The 20,999-nt window shown below is 50.4% G+C and overlaps 1 protein-coding gene and 2 non-coding genes across 3 annotated transcripts in view; 1 reads left to right on the top strand and 2 right to left on the bottom strand.

The window, feature by feature from the left end:
• Window positions 1-19,204, bottom strand: part of LOC120381410 (zinc finger protein 850-like) — a 91,648-nt gene extending 72,444 nt beyond the window's left edge. Inside the window, exons 1-3 of the mRNA XM_039499599.1 lie at window positions 19,145-19,204; window positions 18,034-18,442; window positions 3,595-3,603 (exon numbers count right to left, since the gene is read on the bottom strand). Coding sequence (XP_039355533.1) covers window positions 3,595-3,603; window positions 18,034-18,442; window positions 19,145-19,204 — 478 coding nt within the window. The remainder of the gene's footprint in view (window positions 1-3,594; window positions 3,604-18,033; window positions 18,443-19,144) is intronic.
• On the top strand, window positions 6,608-6,681 carry TRNAT-AGU. Its single transcript has one exon. It is a non-coding gene; the product is annotated as a tRNA-Thr (tRNA).
• Window positions 9,594-9,666, bottom strand: TRNAV-CAC. Its single transcript has one exon. It is a non-coding gene; the product is annotated as a tRNA-Val (tRNA).
• Window positions 19,205-20,999: the final 1,795 nt, after the last annotated feature.

Below are 20,999 nucleotides of genomic sequence, written 5' to 3'. Positions count from 1 at the left end.
AGGGAGCAGGCAGGGGTGTCAACACCTTTGCCCGGGAAGGTGGACAAAGGAAGGGTCCAGCTGGAGGGAGGAGAGTTAAGTTTTGGGCTGGGTGGTTGGAATTTAAGGGGATTAAGCTTCCTGGACCCCAGAGGGGCTTGATTGAGGGGTCCTGGCTGTGCCTCCGAGCTCTGCTGTAACCTGCATTCCTGTTGTCCAATAAACCTTCTGTTTTACTGGCTGGCTGAGAGTCACTGAGTCCCAGGCAGAGGGGTGCAGGACCGGACTCCCCCACACTCCGTGACAGAAGGGCCGGGCCAGCTTGAGGGTTAGAGGGCACAGCGGTTCCCAGAAGCCCCCCAGACTGCACCCCGGGGTGACAACCCATCACACCCTAGAGTATACAAGTCTCAGCAGGTTTGTCTCATCCTGTCCCCTCCCTTTCTCCACCCAAGATACTTCCTGCCTCCCACCCTCCTATACCTTTACTGCTCCTCTCCCTCCAACCAGAACCCACCACCAGCTCCCTGAGAATCCCTTACCTGAGCCAGCTCCATTGCAGCCATTTCCTTCCCGCTGGGAGAGGGGATGATTTGGGGCGAAATGTGGACGTTATTCTGTAGCCTGCCAGGGCGAGAAGGGCAATGTGAGAGAATTCAGACAGGGTTTCTGTCCTTTCCATATGTCGATTCCCCCCAGCATTTTTCCCTGGTAATGAACATTCCAGGTTCTGCCACACTGTGAAGCACAGAGTGACCTTATCCCAGTACAGGCCTAGCCCCCTCCCACCAGGCTGTAACCCTCTGAGACATGGTGAAACCCTCCCAGTAACAGAGTCTCTGTATTACACTTATCAAGTTTGTGGACGATACCAAGCTGGGAGGGGTTGCAAGTGCTTTGGAGGACAGAATTAAAATTCAAAATGATCTGGACAAACTGGAGAAATGGTCTGAAGTAAACAGGATGAAATTCAATAAGGACAAATGCAAAGTACTCCACTTAGGAAGGAACAATCACTTGCACACATGCAAGACAGGAAATGACTGCCCAGGAAGGAGCACTGCAGAAACGGATCTGGGAGTCACAGTGGATCACAAGCTAAACATGAGTCAACAATGTTACACTGTTGCAAAAAAAGCAAGTATAATTCTGAGATGTATTAGCAGGAGTATTGTAAGTAAGACACAGGAAGTAATTCTTCCGCTCTACTCCGCACTGATTAGGCCTCAACTGGAATGGTGTGTCCAGTTCTGGGTGCCACATTTCAGGAAAGATGTGGACAAATTGGAGAAAGTCCAGAGAAGAGCAACAAAAATGATTAAAGGTCTAGAGAACATGACCTATGAGGGAAGAATGAAAAAATTGTGTTTGTTTAGTCTGGAGAAGAGAAGACTGAGAGGGGACATGATCAGCTTTCAAGTACATAAAAGGTCATTTCAAGGAGGAGGGAGAAAAATTGTTCTTAACCTCTGCAGACAGGATAAAAAACAATGGGCTTAAATTGCAGCAAGGAAGGTTTAGGTTGGACATTAGGAAAAACTCCCTCACTGTCAGGGTGGTTAAGCACTGGAATAAATTGCCTAGAGAGGTTGTGGAATCTCCATCACTGGGGATTCAGAAAGAAAAAGGTTGAGAACCCCTGGAGTAAGGGACCATCTGTCACGAAGGCGAGCTCACCTGCATGGTGAGATATATGGGATCACCCAAGGGGACTGTCTGTGATTCCATGTTAATACTGTTACAGTGCCTGAAGCGTTTACACTGGATACTTGGTTGGTGAAATCTCCATACAGACCTCGCACCCAGTTTGGGGTTTGTGCCCTGATTCTTGCCAGTCTGCCTGAGGCTGGTGCTCGCGCTCTCGAGACACTGAAGACAGCGTTACAGAGAGAGGGGCTGTGACTTCCCCACGGTCACTGAACGGGTCTGTGACAGAGCCAGGAACAGACCCTGTTAGCTCCAGAGCCCCGTCACCCGCAGCTTGGGAAGGTCCCCCAAGCACACTGTATTAGGCTGCAGGAAGAGGTGTGCAGGGACTGCAGCTGAGCTGCCCTGCCAAGACAGCCTGTGCATCCATGGACAAACCACCTCGCTGGGGGGTGTCCCCTGGGTCAGGAGAAGTCAGTGCCCAGCCCTGTGGGGCTGTGCTCCTGGCTCATACCTCCAGCACTCACTGCTGCCCCTCCCTTACCAGCTGCACTGTTCAGCCAGCCCCAGGCCTCTGTGAGGTCACTTCCCCCCACCCCCACCTCAAATCTTCAAACCGGGACATGGTGCACCAGTGCCAATCAGAGTGCACTAGTGTAAATTCTGTCTACACTAAGGGTTTGCACCAGTGCCTAAAACACCAGGGTGGCAGAGAACTTCAGAAACAGCAGTACGGTGGCACTAGAACCTATTTCTAGCTCTGTCACAGACAGCCTGGGTGACCTTGGACACGTCAATGTTTCTCCTCCCAACTTCAGTCTCTTTACCCAGCTGCCACTCACTGGGGTCTCCTCTCTCTCCAGAGCTGCTCACCACTACAGTCTGTGTGGGTGTCCCCAGAGCTAAGGCAGGTCAGCTCTGGAATAGTCTTACAAGGGTGGCTGGGGAGTCTCTGTCCCTGGAAGTTTTTAAGAACAGGCAGGACAAAGCTCTGTCAGAGATAATCTACAGATACTTGGTCCTGCCTCGGCAGAGAGAGCTGGACTTGATGACATCTTGAGGTCCTATCTAGCCCTACATTTCTAGGATGTGATGCAATATATACATATAAAAACCCAACATACAGAATAAAACCCACCACAACATAACGTCAGGCAATTCAGGGGGGGAAAAAACAACCTACATTCCACAGCATAGAATGACAATACAAAGGAAAAGAAAGCAACACGATGCAAACGACGACATCCTAGGAGAAAAGCACAAAACGGAAAATAGCTCAACTCAAAGCAACACAGCACAGGCACCAACAAGCTGAGGCAAAACGATGCACCATAAAACTGTAATACAACAAGGTGCGATCAGAGTTCCAAATGGCACCATGCAAAACAGCTCAGCGTAGAACAGGACACAGCACAAAAGAGAATTATTTCAATGTAGGCCTGGAAGGGACCTTGAGAGGGCATCTACTCCAGCCCTCTGTGTTGAGGCAGGACTAAGTATCCCTAGACATTCCCAGACTGGTGTATCTCTAACCTGGTCTTAAAAACCTCCAATGAAGGAAATTCCACAGCCTCCCTTGGAAGCCAATGCAAGGCAAACACAGACCAAAACAACGCTGCACACACACACGCTGGGCTTGGGGTTAAGGGGAGAGGCAAGAACTCAAACAATCTGGGTTCAGTTTCCAGTTTTGCCCCAAATTCTCCATGCAAACTTGTTAGACACCGGCGGCTGGCCCGTGCCCGCTGACTTGGGCTCACACGGCTCAGGCTGTGGGGCTGTTTAATTGTGGTGTCCATGTTCCGGCTGGGGCTGCAGCCCAAGGTCTGGCACCCTCCCACCTCGCAGGGTCCCACAGCCTGGCCCCAGCCCGAGCCCAGACACCTACACTGCAATTAAACAGCCCCCTCGCCTGAGCCCTGTGAGCCTGAGTCACCTGGCATGGGTGACTCAGCAGGGTAGAGATACCCTTGGTGTCTGTGCAGCACCTGTCACAATGGGGACCCTGATCTTGGTGTCTGTGCAGAGCCCTGCACAACAGGGGCCTGACCTCAGTCGGGGACTCTGCAACTCCCAGCATTACAGGATCCCGGATTTTGTTTAGGGCCCCTGCAGCATCTGGCAAAATGTGGGGGCAGGATCTCTGTCAGGGTTTGTGCAGTGCCCAGTACAGTGGTGGGGTGTGATCTTTGTTAGGGTCAGTGCAATGTCAGACCCAACGGGGACACAGATCTCAGTCGAGGTCTCTGAAGTGCCTAGCACAATGGAGGCAGTGGTTTGGATCACAGTCGTGCGCTGCCTGGCACAAGGGGAGGGTAGGGGCCCATGATATCAGTCCAGGTCCCAGTTTTACCTGGCACAACAGTGGGGTCTGATCTCACCTGGGGTCTCTTCAGTGCCTGGCAGAACGGGGCCCACAGCTCAGTTGGGGTCTCTGCAGCACCTGGCAATACGATAGGAGCCCTGATCTCAGTCACACACCTGGGGAGAAAAGGGGGAAGATTTTTGAGCATTTGATATCAGTATTTCAGAACTGAGGAGAAAATGGGGCACAAACTAAATATTTGCCAATGTAAAAGAGAAGCACCAACCTCTGGGAGATTTTGTGTCACCATTTAACAGTTGAAGAGAAAAGATGGGAAATTGGAGGGGATTACACAGCGATATTGAATCAACAACAGAATGGGACGGATTCTTCTTGCCTCACACTCACATGGTCGGCAGGGAGCCCTGGGTGATGTCTTTTCACAGGGGACAGGAGGGGGCTGGAGTGAGAAAGTCCCTGGCAGTGGGGAGGGGCTGGCAGTGGGGTCTGGGAATGTGACTAGCAAGTGGTGCAGGGGGGGGCTGCTGGGTTGGGCAGGTGGGGGAGGGGAAGTAGCTGGGGCTGGGCCGTCTCCATGGGGGACACTGGCTCCTCCCTCCCCTTCCTGGCCCTTCCCAGGCCCCGTTGCCAGCAGAGAGTGCCCCCCCCCAGCCCAGCCCAGAGGTGTCCCTATCTCAGGGCCCCCCAGCCTCTGCCCATTCACCCTCTGCCCAGCTCAGAAATCACTCGGGGGAACCATTTCCCACCCGCACAAGGACAAATCCCTGCAGGTGGAAATGGGGGAAACCCCCAAACCTGAGATCTGAACTGGCCATTGGTGAAGTGGGGTGCCCCAAGGGTTGGTGCTGGGGCCGGTTTTATTCAATATCTTCATTAACGATCTGGAGGATGGTGTGGACTGCACCCTTAGCAAGTTTGCAGATGACACTAAACTGGGAGGAGTGGTTGATACGCTGGAGGGTAGGGATAGGATACAGAGGAACCTAGACAAATTAGAGGATTGGGCCAAAAGAAACATGATGAGGTTCAACAAGGACAAGTGCAGAGTCCTGCACTTAGGACGGAAGAATCCCATGCACTGCTACAGACTAGGGACCGAATGGCTAGGAAGCAGTTCTGCAGAAAAGGACCTAGGGGTAACGGTGGACGAAAAGCTGAATATGAGTTAACAGTGTGCCCTTGTTGCCAAGAAGGCTAATGGCATTTTGGGTTGTATAAGTAGGGGCATTTCCAGCAGATCAAGGGATGTGATCATTCCCCTCTATTCAGCACTGGTGAGGCCTCATTTGGAGTACTGTGTCCAGTTTTGGGCCCCGCACTACAAGAAGGATGTGGATAAATTGGAGAGAGTCCAGCAGAGGGCAACAAAAATGATTAGGGGGCTGGAGCACATGACTTCTGAGGAGAGGCTGAGGGAACTGGGATTGTTTAGCCTGCAGAAGAGAAGAATGAGGGGGGGATTTGATAGCTGCTTTCAACTACCTGAAATGGGGTTCCAAAGAGGATGGATCTAGACTGTTCTCAGTGGTAGAAGATGACAGAACAAGGAGTAACGGTCTCAAGTTGCAGAGGGGAGGTTTAGGTTGGATATTGGAAAAACTTTTTCGCTGGTAGGGTGGTGAAGAGCTGGAGTGGGTTACCTAGGGAGGTGGTGGAATCTCCTTCCTTAGAGGTTTTTAAGGTCAGGCTTGACAAAGCCCTGGCTGGGATGATTTAGTTGGGTTTGGTCCTGCTTTGAGCAGGGGGTTGGACTAGATGACCTCCTGAGGTCCCTTCCAACCCTGAGATTCTATGATCATTAGGACCCATGTTGCTCTCAGGACTTCAGTGTCCTCTTATGGACACAGCCCTCTGGCTGTGCCCCACTCAGTTCTCTCCCCCCTGCTGGGGATGTCCTCTACCCAGACACTTGCCTCAGTGGCCGGCTGCAGTCCAGGGTGTAGCCACCCGTGTCAGTGGCTACTGAGGCAAAAGGTCTAAACCTCCAACCCTGCCATCTGTTTCCCTGGACCATTGCCCAACAGACCTAGAACCTTCCTCCACCTTTGTATCAGGGCCTTAGTCTGGCAGTAGTCAGCCAGGAAGTCACTCATGCACCCTTACCCCAGCACTGCTCTGATCACGGTGCCCTCCCTGCTCCTTCCTTCCTTCACAGCAGCCAATCCTCCTCCTCAAACTCCAAGGAGTGACTAACTCTTGCTCTGCTGAGCAGCTCTTTATATATGGGCTGCTCCAGCAAGCCTTCTCCTGATTGGCTCTCCCAATAAGCCCTTTCTTGATAGGCTGGGTTCTGCACAGCCTCTTCAAGGCTGTCTTAATCTTTCTCCTGCTTGTTTGGGGCAGACAGCCCATCACACATGGAAAGTGGCAAATGAGAAGTCTGGAGCTGAAGGAAAGGTTACCATGACTCAGAACTGAGCCGAGGTTGCTGCGACTGAAACACAGATCACTAACCATTATCTGATCACAGTGACTGGTGGTAGAGGCACCTGTTAGAAGCCCTCTGTCTACTCAGCTGTGGCTTTCTGTGCACGGAGAGCCAGACACCTCAAGGTCTGCAAGTCTTGAGGGAAATGGGGAACGTCTGTACATTAGAATTTGCAGGTGCTGACTTCAACCATCAAATGAAACAGTTGCAAATACCTTCTTCAGGCAGGCACCATGGCTTAGCTGGCTAAAGCACCTGTCTAGTAAACAGGAGATCCTGGGTTCAACTCCCAGTGGTGCCTTGGTGTATGGCTTTTGTCTCCTCTGCTCACATTTTCCTGTGTCTGCCTAGGAAACAGAAGAGGCCTCCCTTGGTATCCAAGTCATTGCTTGCTAAGGAAAAAGCTTCTTTGGAGAGAAGCATTGGAAACAATCAAATCACAAACCTGGAGTTGATGAAAACGCTGCTATGACTGGCATTGGCATGGTGGTTGCTTCAACTGCAATTGCTGCAACACGAGAGCCTGCGCCACATGTCCTTGTGATTCCCTGGAGATGTTCACACACAGATGTCATGTCACCTTCCTTTTGTTTGTCATTGATGAAAAATGGAGCGGTTGGGAGAAAAGTCCCAGAGAGTCGCACCGTGGCTAAGCTGGGTGACTCACCTGCCAGGTAAAGTGGAGTTAGGGATGCAGCTCCCAGTGGTGCCTTAACAAATGTGTCTGCTCTTCCCACCTTTTGGTGAATCTTTTGCGGAAACAGAGAAGACTGCCTCTGCCTTGCAATGCAAATGCTTGCAAAAGAAACCAGTTGTTTTTTCTGACAAGTGTCAGAAGGAGGCACATAAGAAATGTGGAGACAAGGAAAAGGTCATTGTAACTCAACATGCATCCCATGGCTCTTGAGGCCAGAACGCAGAGCACTAAGCACTGTACGACCACAGCAAAATCTAAACTTTACACCTTATTACACTAGGCAGTAGTTAGGTCAAGCAATTTTCTCATCCTACTGGATGTTACCCTCCTTAATACATAGAATTCCCCCTAAAACCTGGATTACTGTCCTCAGATGACTTTCATTTTCTCAGGATTCCTGCTGCTTCCAGCATAGGTGGGGGAGGAGAAAGGCAAAAACATGATGCCCCAGTCTCCTATTTTATATCCTTAGTTCAAGTGTCTAGAAGACACTTGCCCAGACGTGTCCGGGTGGGCTCTGCTGAGTCACTAGGTTGGGGAATCCCCCTGGTGTGGTCTTGTGCAACTGAGTCATAGACTTGAGCGGTCCCCACAGTGTTGTGTTTGGGCATCTGTCACTGAATTGGAAATCCCTTAATTACAATTCCTCTGCTGATTCATGGTTGTTGAACACCCTCCTCGGCAGGGGTCACTAGCAAAATTATAGCCTATTTCAGTAACAACCATACAGCAAAATGCATAACTTCACACACCCTCATGCTATACATATTTGGACAGAATAACCGATTTCAGCAGATCATGACTTTTCATATGATAACTTACATGGAATGGTTGGTAGGACATATCACAGCCATATAGGAATGATGACTATGTGAGCTACAGGGAGCTATTTTGAAGTACATCATGTCACAAAAGCCTCTAGAGACTGGCTTTTGGGAAGAGCTGGCTGAAGAGCCTTCTGAGTAACTGAGAGATCCAGGCTTGGCCCTGCCAGTTTGTGCTTGCGAACTAAACTTGTCCGTTGGGCTCCCTTTTTTGTGTCTCTTTCACAGAAACAGAGCAGAAGTTCTTGGCCAATCCTTGAAAGTGCTTGTTCAAGACACAGGGAGCCTCTGTGCTGGGGCAGGGGTAGGGGTGCAGGAGGTGGTCGGGGGTGGAGGTGCTTACCTCGGGCAGCACAGCTCCCAAAGTGACTGGCACACACTCCCCTCCGGCAGTGGCTCCTAGGCAGTGGGATACGGGGGCGGGTCAGCTGTGGCGTTTGCACTCAGGGCTGCAGGGATATGCCGGCCACTTCCAGGAGCAATGTGGCCGGGAGGGCGGGGGCAGAGTGGGCAGGGAGCTGCCTTAGCGCTGCTGGCACATCTCCGTGTGTCACTTGGGGAGGCATCAGGTCTCTGTGGGCTGCCGGGGGCAGGGGCAGTGGCCGAGGGGGCTCGGGCCACCCCTTTGCCTCCTCTCTCCAGGCTCCCAGCCCATCTTGCCGGCCGACAGGGATTTTAGGGTGCAGCAGCGCAGGGAGCAGGAAGGGCAAACCACAGCGGCTGCCTCCCCCCCCACATGCAGGAAAATGGCTTGACCTTCTGGCCCCACAGACTAAGGCACCAGGCCTCCAGCTTGCCCCATTCGACCCAATGGGTTGATCTTGTGGCCAGAATTATTTGCAGTCGGGATTTGCCCCAACAGTGCCCCACAGGGGGCCAGGGTCAGCTCCAGCACAGGCCACACAGGAAGGCTTAATGCTCGAGCTGCAGCACATGCTGGGCAGGCTCTAGGCCGGGCTCCCCATGGCAGGACAGAAGAAGAAGACTGGGCCCCTGGAGGGGCAGGCTGGGGCTTCCTGGATCCCATTTGCTCACAGCCAGCGCCCTGCCCTCACTCCCATGGTCAGCCAGAATGGAGCAGCGGTTTTCACTGCACCAAGTCCACTTATGGCTTACAGGCAACTCCCAACCGCCCCCCCTCCCGCCACAGCCCAACATGTCGGCCAGAAAGGAGCCCACTCAGCCTCGCCACTGCTGCTTTTCCTTCCCCCCAGAACCCCGCTTCTCCTGGGCTGCAAGGAGCCACCCCTGGGAAGCCAAGAGGCAGGCACAGGATTCTGCCTCCCAGCAGCCAACCGCACCTCCCCCGGCTTTGCAGAACGAATGGTGATGCTCTACTAACCCCATTTAGCCGCACTGATGTGCTTACTTTCTGCCCTGCCTTCCTCAGCTCGACTTTCCTCTTTTGCCCCATTCCTGCCTCACTTCCTCCTTTGGCAAGTCACACAGAGGAGGCCAGCAGGAAGAGCCGGCCTCCACCGGCCAACCTCCAACAGCAGAGGAGGCCAAGCCACAAGCCTCCAAAAGGTGACACGCCGCACTCCTCTAGGTTCTCCAGCCTGACGCCAAGGTGCTTTCTCCACTGCTGTCAGCACCCTCTGTCATGCAGGGGTTGGAGTTATCCCAGGGACAGGCCAATAGGAGAAGGAGGAGGCCTTCCTGAACAGCAAGGGGATCTGGCAAAAGACAACATGTTTCTGCCTGGTTTTGAACCACAGACCTTTTGCGTGTGAGGCAAATGTGATAACCACTACGCTACAGAAACTCCAACAGCTTAGTTTAGCTATTGCTCACCCTGGCACAGACCGATGGACAAACCTGGAGAAAGTGGTGACAGTCCTTCAATAGGTCAGCTGGCAGAGCAGAGGACTGGAGCGGGCACTCAGGAAGTCGTCCTTACGTCACCCTTGTGACTCCAGCTTGAGGGAGAGCTTCTTTTTCTTCCCCTTGCTGACAAAGAGCAAGAGAAGAATGAAAGGTCAGGTGGGCCAACTCGGTGCAGAAGCCCATGCTGCCTTTTCTTGCTGCATAGCCTGAAATGACGGACTCGTGGCAGTTAAAGGAACTGCTGCACTTTCAGAAAACATCCCACCCGTGCACAAAGGGGGATAGAAGAGCCTGTTAGTCTAGCATGCTCCCAACTGAACTACTTCAGCAGCTGCTCGGTTTCTTTTTGGCCTATTACTTTTCTGTCTGGGATGTTGTTGTCAGTTGTGGCACAGAAAAAGGACGTCATTGCGAGCGGCCCATTGCGAGTGGCCCATGAAGACAAGATTCACTTCTGCCTTCCTTGCTCAGCTTTACTTGCTTCCTCGCCCTATTCCTGCCTTAGTTCCTGGGTTACCTGAAGGTGACGGGGGGCCAGCAGTACCAGGAGGAAGTTGGGCAGCTAGACCCTGGTGGCAAAAGTCCTGCCACCACTTGCCACCCCACTCTCTTCTCCCAGCATCACTTATTGGCCACCACGGACTTGGGGCCCAGCAGCGCAACGGAAGGCAGTGGACAGAGCCACCCTCACCTTGGAGCTCCGGCTCATTAAACCACATCTTCAGTTGCTGATGGCCAATGAGAGACCGACATCGCTTGCTATTTTAGCACTTGGAAATGCCATTGGTCAGTCACTGGATCTCTGTAATGCTGTTACAGAACAAAGGAAAATAGAATCTCAGTGTGACATACTATACCTTTGGGGGAGCGGCTGTAACCCCATAATCCTCATTTTCATATCATCGTGATCTTACATATAGAGCATGACTTGTAAGGTATCAGGGAAAGGATATGATCTGCTGAAAGTCACTTCTCTACCCATGGATGTATACCATTCATGCATATGAAGTTATGAGAATTGTGCAGCGTGGTTGTCACTGTGCTGCAAGGTGGGGGAGTCAGCCAAATATTAGCTCCCTAATGGCAACAGCAAGGAAAGTAACCAACACCCGGACAGGGTGTCAAACAACCCATCGACAGCCATTGTCCAGCAAGAGAGCTACAATGCAATGACTCACCTGCATGAGGACACCCCAGGGGAATTGCTCAGACTTGCTTGGAGAGATGCAGTGATGCTCACCTGACTCTGAAGGGGGGAGGGGGGGCAAAGACATGAGGGAAGAAAGGACATGATAAAAGGAGAGACATTTGCCAGGCTTTATCTCTCTCTGTCACCTACATCTACAGACACCCCCACACCAAGCAACTGAAGCGCTGATGAAAGGGGAGAGCCTGGCTGAAAAGCCACCAGCCAGCCTGTGGTGAGAAGCATCTGAGTTTGTAAGGGTACTGAAAGGGTTAAGGTCAGCTTAGAATTAAAAGCATTGAGGAGTCTGGTGGCACCTTAAGGACTAACAGATTTATTTGGGCATAAGCGTTCGTGGGTAAAAAGCCCACTTCTTCAGATGCATGGAGTGAAAATTGCAGATAGAGGCATAAATATACATTGGAACATGAAGTGACGGGAGTTACCGTACAAGGGGAGAACCAGTGTTGAAGGCTAATTCAGTCAGGGTGGATGTGGTCCTCTCCCCATAATTGATGGGGAGGTGTCAATACCAAGAGAGGGAAAAATGGCTTTTATTGTGAGCCAGCTACTTCCAGTCCTTATTCAAGCTCAAATTAATGGTGTTAAGTTTGCAAATCAATTGTAACTCTGCAATTTCTCTTTGAAGTCTGTTTTTGAAGGTTTTTTGAATGGCTACTTTGAATTATTGGGTGTGAATGTGTAAAGGTGCTATTGACTATACAAGTCCCATATGGTCTCGTGATTTGGCTCCCTGGTTTTCACCCCCGGCAGCCTGGGTTCAATTCCCAGTGTGGGAACAATGCAGAGCCCTCACTCAGAGGGGAGGCAGGAAATGAAAGGAATGGAAAGGGATCCTGCCAGCAGGGGAGTTGGACAGTGTTAGAAGGGGACCCCAAAAGTGGGGGTGGGGCAGTTGTCTGGGGGGAGATGAGAGAATGATCCCAGCTCTGTGGGAAGTTGACATTCTGGAGAGCACAGGCCTGGCATGGGGGGTGGAAAGAGTGAGTGTGTCCCTCTAAACTCACCACCGGCAGGCTTGGAAGAATTATGTATTTGTTGGTAAATGTCAATTTCTGTGTAAACACACGACCCAATGGCAAAATCTTTCCATCGATAATCATCAAAACTAACAGATGGGCAAAGTAAGAAACATGTTGCTTGAGAACTTATCCTGTTCTAAACCTCTAGGGTTCCCTTTTGCCTTAGGTACCACCACGTGGGCATTTCATATCCCTCCTCATTTTCACACAGACACACAATTTCCTTTGCACAGATCCATGAACAGCAAAACCTCCCTGTGTCTATTGTCTGAGCCAGGGCATTCGATTCCACTGAAACCTTCTCTCCTGCAATGGCAATGGTCAGACAGAGGGGATGCGTCTACCTTCCCCCTGGCAGTGAGATATTCACTCTCCTCTTCATGCTGCTGTTGTTATTCCATGAGTTATCAAGGATGGAATAAAAGCTGAGTTTACTCCAGGGTGAGGAAAGAAAGGAGCCACCAACGCCCTCAAAAATCTCAGTGCCCAGAGAAAACCTGCCCCTGTTATTGGACTCCCAGAGGTGCTGGCGATACAACAGGAAAAGGGATTGTCTGAATTGCCAAGGCAGGGAATGAACAATCTACAGCAACATCATTAACCACAAACACACTCTAATCATGCTCCAGCCAAAGGGGAAATGGGCAGGAATTATTGCTGTTCAGCGATGGCCACACGTACAGAGCTGCACAGCAGCGAGTGGGCTGGGGAAGCTGGTCTGAGCAAACAATTTGTAATGACCCTTCAGTGAGAACAGAACCAGAGTGTAGAAAGGCCCCTGTGTTAAGTGGCTGAGGCCTTAGGTAGCTGGGCTAGAAAACCATGGGTGTCTTTCTGTGAAGGTTTGATCCTTGCCAGCTAGGCAAGGCTGGTGTGTGGTGTCTCCATGGCTGTACTGTCAGTGTCTGATCACAACAGTGCCATAGGGAACCAAGCCTAGACATATTCAGAGGCTAAGGCCAGGTCAATGTTTCAAACAGTGAGTCTATGCTGCTGCAGCTCAGTAATGGAGATGCTCTGTGCCAGAGTTTCTCATATGTCCTTTCACTACAACCTCCTTCTGCCAAAATAACTTAATACGTAGCCCTGGAAAGAGGGACCAAGCCCCTCCACTTGGGGGAGGGCCAAAGACTGAGCCCCAGTGGGGGGAGGACAAAACCAAAGCCTGAGGGATTCAGCCCTGGGTGGGGGGGCTCAGACTTTTGGCTTCAGGACCCAACAAGTCTAATGCCAGCCCTGGTGACACCATTAAAACAGGGTTACGACCCACTTTGCATCCTGACCCACAGCTTGAGAACCACTGCTCCATGCTGAGGGGGGAGAGTTTTCCCGTTGGTGTAGTCAATCCACTTCCCCAGGAGGTGGCAGCTCTGTCATGGGGAGAAGCTATATCAGTGGGTGTGCAAGCTGTGGTGTTTACCACATTTAAGAAGTTTAATCAAACCCCATTTTTAAAACCACCTGTGGTCTGGGAATGGCAAAGGAGCTCGATGAAGCAGGGTCTGTCCTTCCAAGTCCTGGAGACCACGATTCCATATTCCTGTTGTAATGGGGGTATAGCTCAGTGGTAGAGTGTTTGATTGCAGATCAGGTGGTCATTTGTTCAAACCCAGGTACCCTCTTAAAAAAAAGAAAAACATTTTCATTTCCATTCTCCATTATGTACAGGAGCTCCACCTTACGAGGATGCTTGAAATGAATGTGAACACTCAACATTTCACTGTCCAAATGCATAAAAACCTAGCACACCTGTCCATCAGCTGATATTAGTTCCAATCCTCTAAGTGTCTAGTTTATGTTTTCATCAATTAAACAAAGGTATAATTCCCTGAAGCAGAGCACAAGTTTGAAATACAGGCAGCATAGAGCCAATATTCATAATGTCAACTACAAAAAAATGATACACATCTAGAGATAGCATCATTATAATCAACCAATCAGAACCTCTCCATAGACCCCTTACACGACCACTTCTCTGTAATATTGGCTGCAAATATAGAACAGTGGTCGCAGAGGTGATCTATACAGTTACAGATTATGTCAATAACGTCACAGGAGGTGACAGCATCAGTGAGACTGATACTGGAATACCGCCTCCAATTTTGGTGTTCTCGTTTGAAAAAGATGTTGTGAAATTGGAGCTGGGGCAGCAAAGAGCCACCTAATGTTGTGAGGACTGGAAAAAATACCTTCTAGTGAGCTATTGGAAGAGCTCAACCTGATTAGCTGATCAAAAGAAGATTGAAAGGTGACTTCATTGAAGTGCCTTAATGGAGAGAAAAGATTGGGTATTTAAGGGCTCTTTAATCTAGCAAAGAAAGGCATAAGAAGACCCAATGGCTGGAAGGTGAAGAGAGACAAATTCATATTACAACTAAGGCACAAAAATTCAACAGTGAGGATGATTCACCACAAGAACAAGCTACCAAGGAAAATGGTGGATTCGCCATCTCCTTATGTCATTTAATGAAGACAAGATGCCTTTCTGGAATGTGTTTGCCTCAAAAGTAGCTCTTGTGTCCTACAGGAGGCCTGTGATATGCAGGGGGTCAGATTAGATGCTCTAACGGTCTCTTCTGGCCATAAAGTCGACTAATTTCTGAAAAACTGAGTGTAGCATTGGGAGCAGCGCCTGATGTTTCCCTGTCTAGCCGGCTTGCTGCCTAGAACGAACGCTCCTTGAGTGAGGTGATCCACAGGGAGTAGCTCAAACCTGCAAAGTGCCTGGCCAGGGGCAGGGCATTAGCGCAGCAAGGGAGGGGTGTGGCAGTGAGATCACAAAGGCCTTTGGCAGGACCTCAGCCTATTGGTCAGAGGTGGTGGGGAGGTGGTGACCTCACAGAGAGATGCTGACATCAGGGAGGCAGGATAGAGGCTAGGGGCCAGGGAAACCTCAGAGACCCCTGTGGCTTTGCTCCAGCAAGTTTCCTTCTCCAGGTCTCTCTTTGAGGACTGAGAGAGTATTTGGGTTCACAGACGTGTTTCGAGTTTTCTCCTTCCCTTGTAGTGATTTTACTAGAAAACAGCCGTCCCTGTTTAGAAGGTAAGAGCCTCCTGGAGGTTTGAAACCTGTTCAGTCTGATCCATGTGGTGACAGTTGAATTCTAGGCATGGAAAACACGAGCTTAAGGAGGCAGGACTTTATTCTGCACTTGGGATTTTGTCCCTTAGAATCACTGGGGACATTAGGGTTTGTTCTTTTTGCTTCCCCTCTTCCTCCCTCCCTCTTTTTCTCTTGCTTCCTTTGTCCTTTTACCTGTTCCCCTCCCAACACCAGGAGGGGGTGTGGGGGTGTGTGTGTGTGTGTGTGTGTGTGTGTGTGTTGCGGGGGAGTGCTCTGCAGCTCCCACTGTGGGAGGTCCACCCAAAAATGTGGGGCTGAAATAGTGCTCGGGCAGTGATCCCATCAGTGACCGGGGCCATCCTTTGGGTTCTCTGGTGAGAACCCTCAGCCTCCCGTCCTCAGTCTGTACCCTGATTGGCTGAGCAGGGGGTTACTGACAGGGAGGAGACTCAGGTCCTTGATGTTATCTTTTAAGAGCAAGGAAATAAGTCAGAACCAGTTCTATGTTTGATGAATTTTGCTGCTTCTCTGCATTAATGGTCTCTGAGCAGCTCATGATTCTCTCTAACATTGCAGTTCTCCTCAAATACTTGCTAAATAATTACTGTCACTGTTGTTGGTCTGGAGCTCATCAGAGCACTTTATTCAGGTCATTCAGTGTCTGAAATTCAAGATCCGATGGTTAGTTTAAAAATCAGGGCTCTTGGATTCTATTCCCAACTCTGCCACTGACTGGCTGTGTGACCTAAGACAAGTTAATTCTCCTTTCTCAGCCTTAGCTTCTCCCTCTTTCAAGTAGGGATAATAATGATCCGCTGATACCTACCTCACGGTGCGTGGAGGCAGGATTTTTGCTGCCCCAAGCAAAAAAAATTTTGGATGCCCCCACCTCAGCCCTGGGGTCCCCCGCCACATGCTCCTGCTGACCGAGCCCTGGGCTTCCCCCCATCCCAGGCCTGGGCTCTACCCTCCCCCCCCCCCCCCGACACCCTGTGCCAACAACAGAGAAGTGTTCGCCCCAGTCCGCCCAGGCTGAGCTGCTCCCGTTTATACTCCGTCTCCCGTCGGAGCATGCGCAGAGAGGCTGAGTGGGTGTGGCCTCTTCAGCCCACATGGCGCAGTTAACCCTAGCAGTGCCAGGTCAGGTTGATACACCTCATCACAGACAGCATTTCCCAAATTTGGGGATTAGCTAGGAGATCTCTTCAGGAGTAACCTCCTGTAGGGACTGGGTCACGAACACCTTGGGAACCAAATACCTGGGCGTTTTCCTAGTTCCGAATCACTTGCTGTGGAATTCTATCCCTGGATCATCTGAGACAATATTGACTTAAACAACTGAACTGCGCTGTGACCATGTGCACTTACTTCCATCAGTTTCACCCATTTGGGGTCTGCTGCTGTTCACCTTTTCAGAGTGGAAATTTAAACATACGACTGTTTCTCTGATAATATGTCCAACAGCTTAGAGTATTCTCTCCTGTTGACTGAACTGTATTTGAATTTTCTCCATGTCGTCATGCAGGGATAGGGGGAAAAACAAACCTGAAGTAAAAAAAAATGGTAATTTGTCTGAAATTTCACAAAAAATCTGAGCTACATTCTATCCAACAAAACTAACGGGTAGTTATATGACCAAGGAGCCTTCATGAAAGATAGAGAACCCATATCACAGAGAGGTAGAAGACACTTTCATTTTAATTTAAAGTGAAATTCCAGACTACGTTACATCTGATATCTCATAATCAGGATGAGAGATTCTCCCATGATCCACTGAAACCTGCTTCACCCAGCGCTTTCTCATGCATCTGACGAAGTGGGTATTCACCCACGAAAACTCATGCTCCAGAAGTCTGATAGTCTATAAGGTGTCACAGGATTCTTTGCTGCTTTTACAGATCCAGACTAACACGGCTACCCCTCTGATACCTCTCTCATTAGTGTTATTTAGAGGAGTTATAGCACTTTCATAACGGGAGAAAAAACAACCAACCTTCCCAGAAGCGGCTTTGCCATTGAGGGAAAAGGGGATTTGAACGGTGCTTGGGATCCACTTGAAATCCCCTTCCAAGTCTGACACTTTCATCTCCTGCCAGACTGACTCTGATTTAGGATCAAAGACGTGTACAAGCACCATTCCCAAGCATGGACAGCCAAGAACATGACCCCACCAGACACGCTGGGAAGCGAAGGAATACGAAGGGGTGATCTGTGCATGGCTCAGGCACAAGGTAACAGTTCTGGGGTGATGGGGAAGGATGGAATGTCTGAGTCGCCCCATCTCCTTCCAGTGTCACAGAGCCTAAAATGACCCTTATTTCCCTGACACTGCTCCAGCTCTTCATCATATTTAAATATATTTTAAATGAGGAAAAAAAAAAGTCAACAAAATAACTGCTGTTCTGCACAATCCAGGGTAATGTGAGAACAACTGGGAATGAGACAATCTGTCCTCAAAGAGGAACTTGACGTCTCTAACAATAACTTTGCACTGGGAGGAGGAGTACAAATCTGAATCTCCAGGTTTGTTTAGACAAGGAAATGTGACAGTGATTAGGTCAGATCAGGAGGAAATGTGCTAGATAACCCCACTGACTATCCATAGCCCATGTCTTTACTGCAAGAATAGCTGTCTTATTACATCAGGAAAGTGAACTCAAGCTAGCTAACTCCACGGCAACCACAGTGATGAGACCCAGGTAGATTTTATCTCAACGTAGCTGGTTGAAGACACCCCCCATCTCCCCCACCTGGGGTGATGACATTCCTGGTAGAAAAGACACCCACTCCCATGACTCGCAGGACAATGGAGTTGATACAAAGGACCACAGGATCCACCCCAAAGACGGGCGAGCTTCAAAAGTGGGCAACTCGTGTGGGAGCTGAGGGACTACAATGTGCAAAAGATGCAAACAGCCTTAACACTCACTACCTGGGAACTGTCAAAAGAATTAAAGAAAAAAATCTCCTGACAGCTCTAGAGAAGGTTTTTATGAAGTTTATCTCCTTTACGGATTCTCTGATGTTTAGAAAGGCCTGAGCTATGAGTGAAGCTTTTCCCGCACTCACTGCATTCATAGGGTTTCTCTCCGGTGTGGACTGTGTAATGTGTGACAAGGGTTGAGCTCCGAGAGAAGCTTTTCCCGCACTCACTGCATTCATAGGGTTTCTCTCCTGTGTGGACTCTCTGGTGAGAGATAAGAGAGAAGAGGTGAGTGAAACTTTTCTCGCACTCACTGCATTCATAGGGTCTCTCTCCTGTGTGGATCCTCTGATGCATAGTAAGGTTTGAGCTCCGAGAGAAGCTTTTTCCACACTCACAGCATTCGTAGGGTCGCTCTCCCGTGTGCGTTGTCTGATGAGAGATAAGGGCTGATCTCTGAGTGAAGCTTTTCCCGCACTTGCAGCATTCGTAGGGTCGCTCTCCCGTGTGCGTTGTCTGATGAGAGTTAAGGGTATATCTCTGAGTGAAGCTTTTCCCGCACTCACAGCATTCATAAGGTCTTTCTCCTCTGTGTATTCGCTGATGCCTACTAAGGGCTGAGGTACGATTGAAGCTTTTCCCACACTCACAGCATTTGTAAGGTGTCTCTTTCGTGTGGATTATCTCATGTCGAATAAGGGCTGAGCGGTAGTGGAAGTTTTTCCCACACTCACTACACGTAGTCTCTCGCTTTTCCGTGAGGATTTTCTCCTGGGACGTAGTTTCCTTGAGGTCCCTATGAGTTCCCTGACAATTAATGGGTTCATCCACTCTCTCCTCTGAGTGGTTTCCCTGCTCTCTCTCTGGTCTGGGGTAATTTTCACCAGCTTTTCCCTGCTCATGGGGGCTGGACACACTCCCTTTGGCTCTTCGCAGTAATTCCCCATGCGCTTCGGCGAGCTCAGCATCTTCCTGGTGAGGATTCTGCTCCTCGCTCTCCTCACCACCCCATCACCTGCTAGAAGAGAGGAGAAATCTCAGAATTGGGGATGGAAAGGCAGAGAACAAACCCAAGTAAGTGCTGGAGAGACAGAAAATAAAAATCAGGGACTGAATTCCCCCAAACTCTTCCCCACAGGGGACAGTGGAGGGGATCAATTCTGCTCCCCACCCAGGACCGGCCTTTAGGGGGGGCCGTACGGGTGCCCCACCCAAGAGGGTGCCAGGCGCAGGGTTTGAATTCCCACCAGGTAGACGCATATTCGTTCACCTAAAGGTGGCATGTCAGGTGTCTGTCGAGGAACTAGTTAGGTAGGTCTTACGTAGCTCTTAAAAGCTTTGCCAGTCCAGCTCTATTGTTTAAGGCTGTGAAAAAGTGCACACACGCACACCATCCAACATGGCTCTGCTGGCCAAAGCTCAATTACAGATACAGCTATAGCGCAAAAGCATCCATTTTTTAAAACAGGAAACTAAATGCTCATAAGCTACATTAATGCCGAGTTAAGGTTGCCCAGTGCTGTCTCCTGCCTTGCACCATATGGACGGTGAGTAAACTTAAACCTCTGCAGACCAGGAAAAGTTAATGTAAACTTTCCCCCAACCCTTAACCCTGTAGCTAGCCAGAACCAGTGAGAATGGTTCTGTGTGGGCCGTGCAAAGGTTAACCAACTGCCAAAGGGACTCAGGTATTCAGCTCAATGCAGCAGTAACGGGATGAATTCTATGGTCTGTGGTATAAAGGACGTCAGAGTAGACGACCTAATAGTCACATCTGGCCTTAAAATCTATGAACCTATAATCGACCGAGGAAAGACTAAGACTAAGACATTGTCTGTGCTGTGCTCACAGGTGTGAATCTCAGCACCTATCCGCATGCCTCCAGCTGTGTGCACTGGGCCAGCTGTAGCTGTGTGCACTGGGCCAGCTGTAGCTGTGTGCACTGGGCCAGCTGTAGCTGTGACTGGCTGATGGAGGGATGGGTTGCAGCAGCTGGGCAGAGCTGTGCCTGTGCTATGCAGAGAGGTGCATGTGAAACTTGGGGGGCATTTCTGCCTCATTTCCGTGCTGAGTGTTGTAGGCTTGGTCAGCAAAGGTGCCCAAGGGTGTGTTCTTGCCATGGGGGTTGTCAGCACCCTGGTGGCATATGTTCGAGTGATCTGTGGGGCTTAGTGAGGGGTAAGTGAAGGCAGTGACTCAAAAGGAAAACTCAGGTTGAGGGCAAGGGGGTAGTAACACTGTGCAAGTCTCAGATGGCCTGGGTGCAGGAGGTTCAGTACTGGAGAGCAGGCCAGGGGGAGGAAGCTTCTGTTTGCTATGATTGAGTTGAACCCGAATATTATCTTAGCAAAGAGAAGAACATGTTAGACATTCTGCTGTACTGCTCTGTTCCCAGAGCGCTCTGTAACAGGGGAGGGGAGAGGGCTAGTGTGGGTGTCTCTGGCATGTCGGGGTGATGCTGAAACAGGGCAGAGCAGAGGTTGCATTAGGGGAGTGGCATGAACCTTAACTCTGCATTTCTCTTTCTAAAAACCGAGGGGACAGGAACCCTTACCCAGCGAGGTCACATTCTCACAGTTCTCCTGCATGACTTCCCTGTAGAGGGCTCTCTGAGTGGGGTCCAGCAGAGCCCCCTCTTCCCTGGTGAAATACACAGCCACCTCCTCGAAGGTCACCGGCCCCTGAAAGAGCAAGAGCCCAACACTCAGTACCTGCTGCCCCACTCACAGCCCCACTATTCAGGGAGGAAAGGAGCCAATCAAATGGAAGCTCTGAGAGAGTCAGCAGAGTCCTATCCCCACACTGCTGAGAGCAGCCAGGAGACATCTGGGTGAGGGGACGAAGTGAGAGCCCCTCGTCTCTCCCAGCAGATCCACCACAGACCTACTAGCCAGAGGCTGATACAGGAGATGGAGCCCCCAGTAGGGTCCAGGCACAGCCCCATGGTAGGGAACCCAACACCCTCCCCACTGCCAGCAGCTGGATGTGAGGGGCCGGGACATCTTCCCTACACCTCCCTGCTGGGTGCCCCCTTTCCATGTCACACCAGCCCCTG

This window comes from Mauremys reevesii, linkage group 14 (genome assembly GCF_016161935.1).
Source record: "Mauremys reevesii isolate NIE-2019 linkage group 14, ASM1616193v1, whole genome shotgun sequence".
NCBI classification, from domain to species: Eukaryota; Metazoa; Chordata; order Testudines; family Geoemydidae; genus Mauremys; species Mauremys reevesii.
This window is presented reverse-complemented; position numbering and strand designations above follow the sequence as displayed.